Source organism: Gallus gallus, chromosome 5 (assembly GCF_016699485.2).
Source record: "Gallus gallus isolate bGalGal1 chromosome 5, bGalGal1.mat.broiler.GRCg7b, whole genome shotgun sequence".
In the NCBI taxonomy this organism is placed as follows: Eukaryota; Metazoa; Chordata; class Aves; order Galliformes; family Phasianidae; genus Gallus; species Gallus gallus.
This window is the reverse complement of record NC_052536.1, coordinates 35,652,523-35,664,684: the sequence shown is the minus strand read 5'-3', so window position 1 is coordinate 35,664,684 and position 12,162 is coordinate 35,652,523. Positions and strand designations below refer to the sequence as shown.

At 40.0% G+C, this 12,162-nt stretch overlaps 1 protein-coding gene across 2 annotated transcripts in view; it reads right to left on the bottom strand.

Moving 5' to 3' along the window:
- Positions 1 to 12,162, bottom strand: part of PRORP (protein only RNase P catalytic subunit) — a 38,296-nt gene that overhangs the window by 1,473 nt on the left and 24,661 nt on the right. For both annotated transcript variants that reach the window (XM_421241.7, XM_040701950.2), the window contains 2 exons: positions 1,795 to 1,943; positions 569 to 764 (listed from right to left, as the gene is read on the bottom strand). In XM_421241.7, coding sequence (XP_421241.3) covers positions 569 to 764; positions 1,795 to 1,943 — 345 coding nt within the window. The remainder of the gene's footprint in view (positions 1 to 568; positions 765 to 1,794; positions 1,944 to 12,162) is intronic.

Below are 12,162 nucleotides of genomic sequence, written 5' to 3'. Positions count from 1 at the left end.
CAGAGTTAAAAAAATAAATACAGCATTCTGCTCTAAGATGATATTGTGCTCGGAAGTCTGTGATTTCAGAAGCTAAATATCAACTACAGCTCTGACTATTCTGGGATCTCCTTCGTGAAACTTTACAGATATGCTTGGATAACGTTACAGTGAATATTGAGATTCAGGTATTTTCTTATGGCTTCTCCTTTAGCATGAAAACGAGAGAAATTCTATTACACAATTAGAAGCATAATAGTGCTACAGAGGAGAATTATATAGTTCAAAATTTAAATCAAATGAAAAATACTAACACATTTTACAGCAGCAGACAGACTATTATACACAGAAATATAACTACATTTACATTATAAACGTTTAAGGTGGCAATTTCTTACTTCCTGACAGCTTTCATGTTTTGTGAATATGCTTTGTGAATACAGTCAATCTTCAGTAAAAATGGAAGTTTTGAGCCCACTGCTACCAATCTGCTTCTTATGCTCCAACAGAAAACTTTTTGCTTACTGAGTCAGAAACTCCATTTAGTTAACATCCTTCGTGTGCTTTCTGAATGCAACGCCAAACTTACCAAAAAATTGATGTGTTTTCCTCCTGCAGAAGGGGAAAACGCAATTTGGTGTCCACGCTGCCACTTACGGAACAGATGACGGGTAACGCTGTCAGAAAGACACGCTTTGTGATCCCGGAGGAAGTCTCTTGTAACAAACTTGCAATGTTTGCCTGACCGAAGAGTGGCGTATAACAAGAAGGCATCATCCTCAGAACTTAACAAAACAAATGGGAAAGACAGAGATCATTCACAAGGTCGTAACTGGCTGCAGGAAATGAATCAAATGCTGATCTGAGATTCATTCATCAGCAACACAAAATTCCCATCGCTATTTTAGTCCCAAGTTAAAATAATTTCTGCTTACCATAAGGCACCAAAAGAAAGAGAGTACAATAAAAATACACACGATACAGAACATTCTTCCCTCTTATTACTGTCTGCTAAAGTAACAATATAATCTTTTGCCACAAAACTTAACAATACAGCGCTATGTGGAACAGAACTGCTAGAACTAGAAAGGGCAGCCCCAAAACTTTGTTGAAATGTAAATAATCACCACCGATAACAAAGCATAGTATAGGCAACAGCTCAAATCTGTGGGTCCCTGTAACGTGGGTAAATATAATTCCAAGAAAGGCCTGGTGATTATTTGCAAGGTATTCAATATTAGCTGCTATTGAACAAAAATAGCTTTAGGGAAAAATCTCTAAAACTGACACAGCTGAAGATGCTGAGTGAACTTCATTTGAAATGACTTTCTGATTGCCGTGGATTACTGTAACAGTCTCAGGACATGAGATTAGAAAAGCTCTCTATCCAGGTTAACAGTGTCCCCTTTGCTGGTGCTCAGACAATAGAAAAGAAAGCAATGTGACATGACAGCAAAGCGAACGAGAGCAAGAACTAGAAGGGTGATGAAGGAGAACCAATCTGAAAGAAGGAGCAAGACAGAAGAGCCTTGGACTGGCCGTTGGGACAGGATCCTGGTCAGAAGTTCTGGGAACTGGGATCACAGGAGAAGCAGCAGAGACAGGTAAACAACTTCAAGTGATGTAACTCTTCATAATGCATCATTTAGTAGGTAGTTTTTTAAAGCAAGTATAGCAAGGAGTATGTTTCTTTTTCATGTGTGCAACTAGAGACACTAGTAATAGCAGTAAAACCTGCAGCTATTAATACTAATTAAAAACACACACAAATCAGGTGCTGACTGCCATTAAATTTAGCTATTTTCTTCAACTTACATATTTTCAGCAAAGAAGAAGTCTGCCTTATTCTGCATTTCTTTCATAACCTCTCTTTTCCAATTGAAAGAGTTGGTCAGCATGTGTTTGCGGCCCAGCACAAGCAACCGGGCGTAGTCTTTTGCCAGGCAGTTGACAGCTTCAAATAGCTGCAGAAAAACAAAGCAAAACAAGATTTCCTTAGCTGTAAGCAAACAGAATGGCACAAAACACTTCCACATCTGTGTGTCAGCCAGTGGGACTCGTGACACAACCCTCATTTCCCACAGCTCTTACCTGCAACACAAATTAGGTAGGTAACGAATGTGACTCTTCAACAAAAGAGTAAAAAGTAATAAAATTCCTTGTAGGAAGCTGTTCTCAAAACACAGAAAATGTACTGCTTCTATAAACCTTTCCCAGCTCTTGTAGCTTTGCATGAAGCTACCTCAGGGACCTAGATCACTTTGGAATTTAAATAACATCTAGCCTTGGAAAAGATATAGCAGAGAAGTCCTTGCTGGTACTGGAGAGAAGGATCGAGCCCTAAACCACACTGCTTTTCCAGCTCCACCTGTTGTCAAAATCATAGAACTACATTTGGCCTGGGCTGCCCTGTGAGGAAGTAGCAAGCTACAGCAAAAGGAAATTTATGACCTCAGGATGAAGGGTTTATGAAAGCCACATCCAGACTAGCCTCCCACTGATGAACCAACATCCTGAGGTGGCAAATTCACTGCTGCATCAGCTTCTCATCAGAGGGACTTTTTGCCAGCCTCCCGGAGCCATAAATGCTGCTTGGTGCAGGCACTTCTGTCCAGCTCCTTCTTCCAGCTGTTCTTCAGCATGTTTCCAGCTCCTGCCCTCCACCCCCATCCCTCTCAGCAGGCGAAGGATCTGATATTCAACATACACATGGGTACCACAGGAGCTGACAGGTGTCACAAAGCACTGCTGTCTGAATTCTGCCCAGAAAAAGAGAACTGTTTCTTCAGACTGAAGGCTGATGACTATACGCTCAGCCTCCAAGAAAAGCTGCTTCCTAATCTGCAACTGTTTGCTGTCACTGTTTGTAGATACACAGTCTCCTGATTTTTCTCCAATCCCTCTTCCTGCTTTGCTAGCTACTTCCCTCTTCCCTGTTACATCTTCTCCCTGCTACACTTCCAACTGCCTTTCTCTTCTTTCCTGTTCTTCCACTCTTTCCCTCCCTTTCCCCTCCCTAAATTAACTCCCATAAAAAAAATGTCCCAACAGCATAACATCCTTCCTCTAATTGCCACAAAGACTACGCTTTACTTACACAAATAAAATGTAGAATACAGGCATTACTTTTAATTTCACAAGATTCAGATAATTTTGTTCTGAACACTGCCTTGCATAATGTGACTTTACTAGAGAGCACTGTGTCTCCTTTGAGGCTGGAGCACTAGCAGAGGTGGTCCATAGAGAGTCACATTGCCCAGGTGAGGGTTTCCCAAGTGTGGCTACTCCCACCCACAGCTGCTTCTAGAGAAAGGAACACATGAGACACAGTAACACTTGCTTTAGTCAGAGAGGAAAATGAACATAATACTGTTAACAAAGCAGCAGTAGTGATACCTCACTTACCAAGAAGGAGTATTTTAATCTCCTGTTTCCAAGAGTTATCTAAAAGTTACTGTTATGTGCCACTACAAAGTGCAAGTATTCTGTATGCAACAAGCTCTGTGCAGACGCACTCTTTGAACATTCCTACATTAGGTTGGCAGCAAACGTTGGCTTTTCAATAATCTGTTCAGAAGGCAGTGGGTGGTAAACATTAAAAAACATGCAGCACACACATTCCCCGTGTCACTCAAGAATTTCTTGAGAATGAAGATTACAAAATTAGTGAAAGAATGACCATTTATACATATCTATTTATGAGTTGGTAAACCGGGCCCCAGGGTGCAGCCACAAGTCTGTCTGAAGCTACTACATATCAATGCAGGAATGAAGACCGCTGTTCACAAATGTATGTTGATCCCCAAAGAGGCTCTCTGAAGCACTTTGTTATTGTTTAATTTTTATAGGAAAAGCATAATTAAATTGATACATGTATACAGCGTGTGCATTCTAATTCTTATCTCTGCTCCCTAAGCTGTGATTCAGAGAAAAGTCAGCACTCTGGCTGAGTATGTACGTTCATCTTTCCTCAGGACAGTCCCAGAGATAAGCGCACACAGCTATTTCCCCCCAAGTAAATGAGTTCTTTCTCGTTTCTGCTGCAGTGTTATTTGATGGAATTTACCACCACCACCACCACCACATTCTTGCCCTTGCAGTAAAATGTACCTGCCAGCTGTGCTGGAACAATCATTAACAGTTTCCCACTGGAAGGGAATGCTCCAATACTAGTTCCTGGAAGGAGCTTTGCAGAGAACCACATTCACACATCAATTGTGCACAGTTTACCAAGGATCAAACCCAGGAGTTAAGCTGAGGAGCAGACAGTCTTTGTCACACTGCAAGATGAATCCCATTCTTTCAGCTGTAGAATAGTCTTACAAAGTAAATGCACAATTAAATCTCCTTTTCACAGGTGCACAATGCAGCACTGGGCAGACAGGCTATGAGCTCACACATGGGACTTTGTACAGGGCAGGATATAGATTTCCCAAGGCCTCACTGCCAGCCATCTCTTCTGATCACCCTACGCCACGTGTCACATGTTAGCTTTCTGCACACTGCACTTTTCCTTAAACATTACCGGTGCTTTCCCATTTGTCAGATGGGAAACCCCTAAGTGCCATCACTCAGAGTCACAGCACTCAGCCCCTCAGCAAGAGCTGGCTCACCTGCACACAGCGGCAGCAGGAAGAAGTATTCAAACAACTAGCTTAAGTCCAGTCTGATGCTAATAAATTCGTGTTAAACATTTTCTAAACATCGGGTGTTAGTAACCACCGTTTTAAAAGCAAAGCACACCTACAATGTGGTGTCTGCTAGTAACAGCAACAAACTGCTCTTACTGCGATTGCTGCCTCCCACCCACTCCTGTAGCTGTGAAGTACAGGGGAAACCACTGTGCTGATGCAGGTACCTGGCCTGAGCGCGCTGCCAGCTGGGGCTGAGCATGAGCATCCCCTGGGTTATGCAAAGAATGAGTTCCCACCACCAACACATTCATGTGAACTACAATTTCATCATTTTTAGTTCCTTTTTTACATAATACAGACAAAGAAGCTCAAGAAACCTGTGCACATAGCTGCTACATCTAGCAGGAGGAAAGAGACTTTCCCCAGAGCACCCCAACTACACAGGAAGGCACACAAGACAGGCTGGACTTTCCCACTGAGCCTAGTAATCTCACTAAATTCAACAGCAGCATCAAAGCAGCAAACACAATAGAAGCTTCTTCTTATATTCCTTACATTATTACTGAGAAAGTCTGTTTTCAGAGGCATCCTGAGGATGCTTCTGCAGCCAAGCCTGACCTGACTGTGTACCAAGACACTTGGTGTTTCATCACATCCAGTACTGACAGTGATTGCAGGACTTGCTCAAGTGCAGCACTGCATAAATGCAGACATACCTTCACCCAGGTAGAAACTAACTACAAGGGCACTCTGTGCACATCATCCAAGCTAATGTGTCTTCTTGACTCCTGAGTGCAAACAAGTTATAGAGACCAACCTCAAACAGATTAAGCTCAGGCACAGAAGCAACAGAGAAATTTATGTTTCCTGGATTCATGCTATCCTGGGTGTTTTGCCAGTAATGAAGATACCTTTAATTACTAATCTGTTTGGTTAAACTGAACGTGGCGGAACTTCCTCAAAATAATCTCTGAAACAGTCTGGAATGCAGAAGTAGTATGTTTGTAATTAGACCCTGGCATTCCATTCTGCTTTATTATAGCATATAAGTAAAACTCCCTATTTCAAACAAGTTTGAAGAGCCACCTCAACAAAATAAACCTCTTTAAATTGCCCTTAGGTTTGGGAAAACTGTTAGAAATTTCTTCTATGCCATACGAAGACAGGGATAGGTCCTAACAACAACAACAACAACAAAAAGCTTTGAAGTAGGCATTTTCTAATATATAATCCAATTACAGCTATACCCTGCTTTTACACTCAAAAGGCATAACAAGCAATCATTTGATGGACAGTGAAGCATTATTTTCTACAATAATTAACAGAATCAAATGGGACGCATGCAGATACCAAATAAATATATATATATACACACACAAACTATACACACAATTTAACTTGTTAGTGTGACATGAAGGATGGGAGGCAGGAGCAGGATCATCAGTTGGAAGAGAGCTTTTTGGCTTTCCAGAACTGATCACCACTTTGGAAGACCTCAGACCCTTCTCAGAGCTTACACCTCACAAATCTTTCAGTGTCACCATATTTGCACACACTTGTTGAATGTCACTCTGCTTGAATGATAATATTTTCATCACCATCATGACCTTCAGATGAATAAAGGTCAACTATAGATAAATGAGAGAAACGCGTAATGACAACAGTTAGCATAGCATGTTATTAAATGAACGATGCCAAGAACTCTGAGGTGACAGCTAAAAAAGAGAAAGAGCGGTAGGGAACTGCTTAATTTTGTAGCAGAATTTGCAGGAGAGAAAAACAGTCCCATTCTGACTCTTAAAACAACTCAAGAAATATGTGGAAACACAAACATTCCTCAGTTGCATAACTGAATTTTTCAAAGTTGAGTTTTGAAAGTCACTGCAGTGCCAGTTAAGTTTCCCAATCCACAAACTATTCTGTTATGTAGCAACAGGCTTGGAGTTGCACAGAGAAGTTTTTTGTTAACCAGTTATGATAACGTTTATTCCCAATCTCTTAAAAATATATATACACTATTGGTTTATACATGCAAGCAAACTCATTGATGTCGGCTCAGTAATTATAAAGTAGGCATAAATATTGAGAGAAGGGGTGAACCTGAAATCCAAAGTAGCATTCTGACAAAGCAACAACTAAAACTGGGAAATGTTTGTATTCACAAGGAAAACAACGTAATACAGACATTCTCTCTTTCTGTCACAAGTGTAGCAAACTTCTTTCAGATTTTGGGAATTCAGAAATACACAATGCCGTCATAATCAATCAGCTGAAGTCTACACCTCGGCTCTGACCTACGCGATCTCAGAAGTTGCACCTCTCTGCATCCTGAAAAAAGAACTACAAACCTAGGCTGAGATGGCTCCTGCTGTTTTGGCTCCACACTCTCCACTTGGCTGCACAATTTTGAGGGGCAGGAAGATTAGGCATGTGGCTCCTGATCCTATGTTCCCATCTAACTGATTTCCTGACATGGGGCTTGCGAAGGGAACATGGAGACTTCTGCTGCAAGGGAATCTGGGGGAGGCAGAGCTGCTCATCTCTACAAGCAATTAGAACATATACATCATATACATGTATATATATATATATATATATCATATACAAAGCTTATTCTTATTGTACAATCATGTTTTTTAATTTGTTACTTTCAGGCAAAACTGGGAAATAAAAAGACACAGGTATCATTCATCGCTCATAAACTTGGTTCATCAACTCTAAACGTGAACAGTTTTAGACTTCAGTTGTTCTCCCTGAAAATTACACCCCTGGTAGAGAGAGCTCCTTAGAAAGTAAGATTGAGCACCTGTGGCACTCAAGTCCTTTCAGGCATTATTTGTTGGAACACAACTCTTTAATATTAAGGATAAAATCTCTCTCTTGCATATATCTAAGTTTTAAAAATATATGTTTGACTCTTGCCTGAGAGATTAATTCTCTAGAAATAATAGCAAGTTTACAATAATAATGACATTATTTATTAATAATTCCTGGACGTTTCCCATCCTAGATAACTCCTTTCCAGGAGTTAAGTATCAATACCATAAATTAAGAAAGATGAGCCATTTTTTCCTCACACTGCAATTAAAAATAAAAAATTATAGAAGGTTTGTTATGAAATCTAGAAAGTCAATTTACACAAATAAAACCACTACACCCTGGTACAACACCCTTCCCAAATGTCAATAAATTCTGCTTTGTGGGTGAACAGGTGTGTCATGCTGAGCTGTCTGCAGGGTTAAGCCACAACAGGCATCTTGTGGAGGGCTTTTTTATCCAGACTTCCACTGAGTATTCACTATTTTGTACCAAAACTTGGAGGTTTGCAAGGAATTGAAAAGAACCACTGGTATAAATCCTCCACGCTTTGGGAATGAGTGAGATGATTCTGTCAGTCAGTGATTGTACAGCAGGAGGAAAATGAGCACGTAAAAGTTGGAAAGACACAAAGCGTCACATACGTGTTTCCACATTTCAGTACTATCCTTTGTTCTCATCCTTAAATTCTTCCTGCCTGTCCTGCTGCTTCCTCAACAATTATTTTCTTACTGTTCACTACTCACAGCTTAATGGCACCTAGTGCTGCAAAGACACCATCTTTACGTTCATGAACAAGCAAGTTTTATGAAAATGAGAAGGTATAAGCTTTAATTTATTCTATACAGCACACAGAAGTGAAACTTCATCTATCAGAGCCACAAACCGTAAATGAAATAATTGTCCTAAATGAAGTTGCAACTTCAGGAGTCTGCCATTACATCGGTGTTTTTCCATTTCTACTATTCCTGGAGCAGCTATATACAAAAACCTATAGGTCACAGAAGAGTTTCTGTTACCATTTCAGAAAAAATGTAAAAAAAATAATAATAAAGTTATTAGAAAGGAATATTTGTGAACGAGATGAAGCTGCACCAGTCTTAGATTTTGACAGGCTGGGTCAGAAGCTATAGGTAAATACTGAAAATCCAAAATGTGAGCAGGATCTCTGGGTGGTGGCGGCAGTGGTGTTATGAAAATGCAAGCACAAACTTGATCGATCTTTTCCATAGATAGGAAATAACTTCGTGCAGGACTGAAATCAGCTTTGTAAGACCGAAACTGACAGCTAGATAGATACCAGTATTGTAGTTCGCACACCACTGTCCTATGCAGATGTCTGTACAGCACCACTGACCCAATACAATGTGAAGTGTTTTCCCCCTCTCTGTGGTCAGAAAGTCCCAGTCGGTACTTTTATTCTTTGAGGAAAGGAGCTGCACCAGGTGGGGAGATCAGTGGTTCAGCAGGCGCAGGTATGATGCTGTTCAAGGCCCAGTAGAGCTGTGCTTCTGTAGTAACAATTTACCTCTCAATTAACTTGAGAATTACAGAAAAACTTTAAAATATAGACAGTTTCTGTGCCCAGAGGTAAATAGGCTTGTGGCCTAGTAAGAATGACACTATAAAAATCATCCGTAAATCAACAGTTTGCAATAGAACAAAAATCCATGGCATGCAGCAAACATTTTTTGCACAGTTTTGACGCAGTTTTTGTTCTGTTCCTCATTACTACTATTTTCCATCTGTTTCCATCTGTTTGCTACAGATTCACAGCTAAAGACACTACCTCCAAAAACAGCTGTTCCAATAAGAACTTCTAGTCCTTTACACAAATACATTAACCAATACTACTCAGATCTGGTGATTCCTATTTGAAAGACGAAAAATGTGTTTAATCTGACAGAGAACATATCAATTTACCTTCTAGAAGGCAAAAAATTAGCAAAAACAATCTACAGCACAAAGGCCAAAGGTGGAGGAGCAGCAGTATGGCCAGAGACAGGCCCACCTGCCCTGCACACATACCAGCTACTTGGTAGACCATGCAATGAGGCTTCCAGCAAGGAGGGATCAAGGAAGCAACCTGCTTAAATACTAATGTAAGCATAACTAATATTTATCAGGCTGGAGAAAACCTAGGGGACTTAAATATTCCAACATTATTCTTATTAACATAGTCTTTAACTTGCAACATCCAACACTGTAGACTCATGCTATTTTGCTACCACTGCTGCCAACATCTGAGGCTGGAGATCCTAGACAGTGAAGGTCTGAAAGTACTCACCATGGCTAAGATCCAGACAATCTAATTTAGTTCAATGTTTTTAAATAGAAGTGTGTTGATAACAGTCTGAAATACTCAATAGCTGAGCACTGGGTGGGTCAGTGTTTATCTTAAGTATTTTTCTTTAACTCAGGAGATAAGATATAGTAATTTGACACACTGATAATATAGTCAGCTCCCATGAGTTAATTATGGGTGAAATCTGACATTTGTCTGAAAGCTCCATCTCCTGGAAATAACTGGTTATACGAAAATCTTTGTCAACTTCATTAAATGTCTGTCCCTGTAGTCAGAAAAATAAGCTTGAGAATATTAAAATATGATCACCAGAAGGGTTCAGGCAACAGAACCAAAGTAAGAACACCCCACCCACTGTTTCAAGAAAGTCCTTCTCATTTCAAAGCAAATTTCATTTTGGGGACTTGGAACAATTGCTTCCAGCTATCTGTCTGTGACTATACCCACCAGCCCATCTGAGGAATTCCACTGCATCTTTGCCCACTCCTGTGGAAAGAATGCGCATACCACACAATGGCCCCCGCAGCACTCAAGACCCAATGTCTGTGCTCAAGTGCAAGGGATAACTTTAGTTTACAGACAATACAGCCCAATTTATCCAATAATTCAGTGTTAAAACTATTTGATATTACTGGTTATGTTGGCTAGGCCAGCACAGTGAAGGGTCTTTTGGATATAAGAGTGAGTGGGATGAGAAAATAGAAATCCCTGTCTTTTACTGTTGGCACTTCTGAAAGTCCCTTTGGGGATGCTCATTCACTGGAAAGATAGAACTTTCTACTCTTCAAGGCAAGAAAACATGAAGCATGACATACATATCAATGACAAGTGATGATGTCAAAAAGCCTCCAATTGTTTTATTTTAATCCTCTTCCTTCAGCTACTTTGTCTTAAGGCCATCATGCCTAAATGGATTTAGTGTAATACAAAGCTTTTCAGGGATATAATGTGTAAACAAAAAGTGACTTTAGATACTGAAAGCAATACAGCAAAGTTAACATTACACAAGCCCAGGACAATGACTCCTAATAATGAGCAGGATAAATCAACACCATTAAGGCTGCCTGGTTCAGTTCTCTGACTATACTCGTGCATCCCTCTTACAACCACTTCATTTATTTATTCAAGTACACGCCAACTTAGGGCTGCAGTGGAAGGAAAATCCTATCAATTAATCAATCAGGTAGCAGTATAGGAAGTACTAGCATCCAAGGAATGACTGTCTTCCACTCAGCTTTCCCCAAACTCGTTTTAAATATCAAAGCTCAAACTCCAATGAACCACAACTCTAATAAGCACCTACACCACACTTCTATGTTTAATTTTTTCATTGCATAGTGTAAGTACTACCTAGTTTACCCAAATATCATGCAATTAGGAAATAAACAAGGAGAGAAGGCTTCAGCAAAGAGAATTCTTCTACGCATGTACACCACGTGAGTTTGGAACAGCACCACCGAATCAATGGAAATGAACTGGTCCTTAACTTCTGTTAGAGAGCTCATGCCACACAGTGCACACAACTTGCTCAGGGAGCCATGTCAACATGAACCCTGGAAAGGATCTTTTTAAATCAAAAAGATTAAAATATTGCAGACAGAAGACCCGTTTATTTTTTAACGATCACAGAATTGAGCAGGTAGATGAATGCAGGAAAGCAATCTATATCTGAGGACAGATATAAGCACATCTAGTATTTCCTCGTTTACCTCAAAGCTAAGCTGGCATCATCAAAAATCTGACATATGCATGGGTCCACCTTTAACAGTCACTACAGGAAAAATTGTGCAAGGATAGGACAAAGTAGCAGATGGAAATGGTGTAAATGATTCAGAAAGTATCAGTTAATGCTGATAAAATTGTTTGGAAAATAGAGTCCTTACATTTGCACAGTTTTGACAACATTCTTTAGCTTCTGACTCACTTGACTTGCTATAACTTGAATGCATGTTTCTGAATAGAACTATGAAAAGAACTGCTCAGATCATTAAAGATGTGCTAGGTGAATAATAGACCAGGAGGAAACACAAGTATCACAAGCTAGTATCTCTGTGTGGAAAAAAAAGAACAGTACACAGTTAAAAAGATTAAAATAAGATATGTGAATGATTTGAATTGAAACGGAGGATTTCCCAAGATGATGTAGATTTCCTAAAAATATGAGGCTGTTTAATATAGCGTCAGAGATGAAGAATTCCAAGGGATTTAAAATGTGGTTTTGGGGACCATCTTTAGGGATGAAAATCAAAAGTATTCTGAGAAGGTAATTAAATAAATTCATCAGAGGAAATTCCGTAACAGCAATTAGAATGGCTAGTCAGGATGCAACTTCTTAATCCACGAGTTCCTATATCAGTAACAAAGCCCGGGAGACTGTAACAACAGGAGTCATCCCTCCAAACTTGACAGAACCTGTCAACTTCGGCA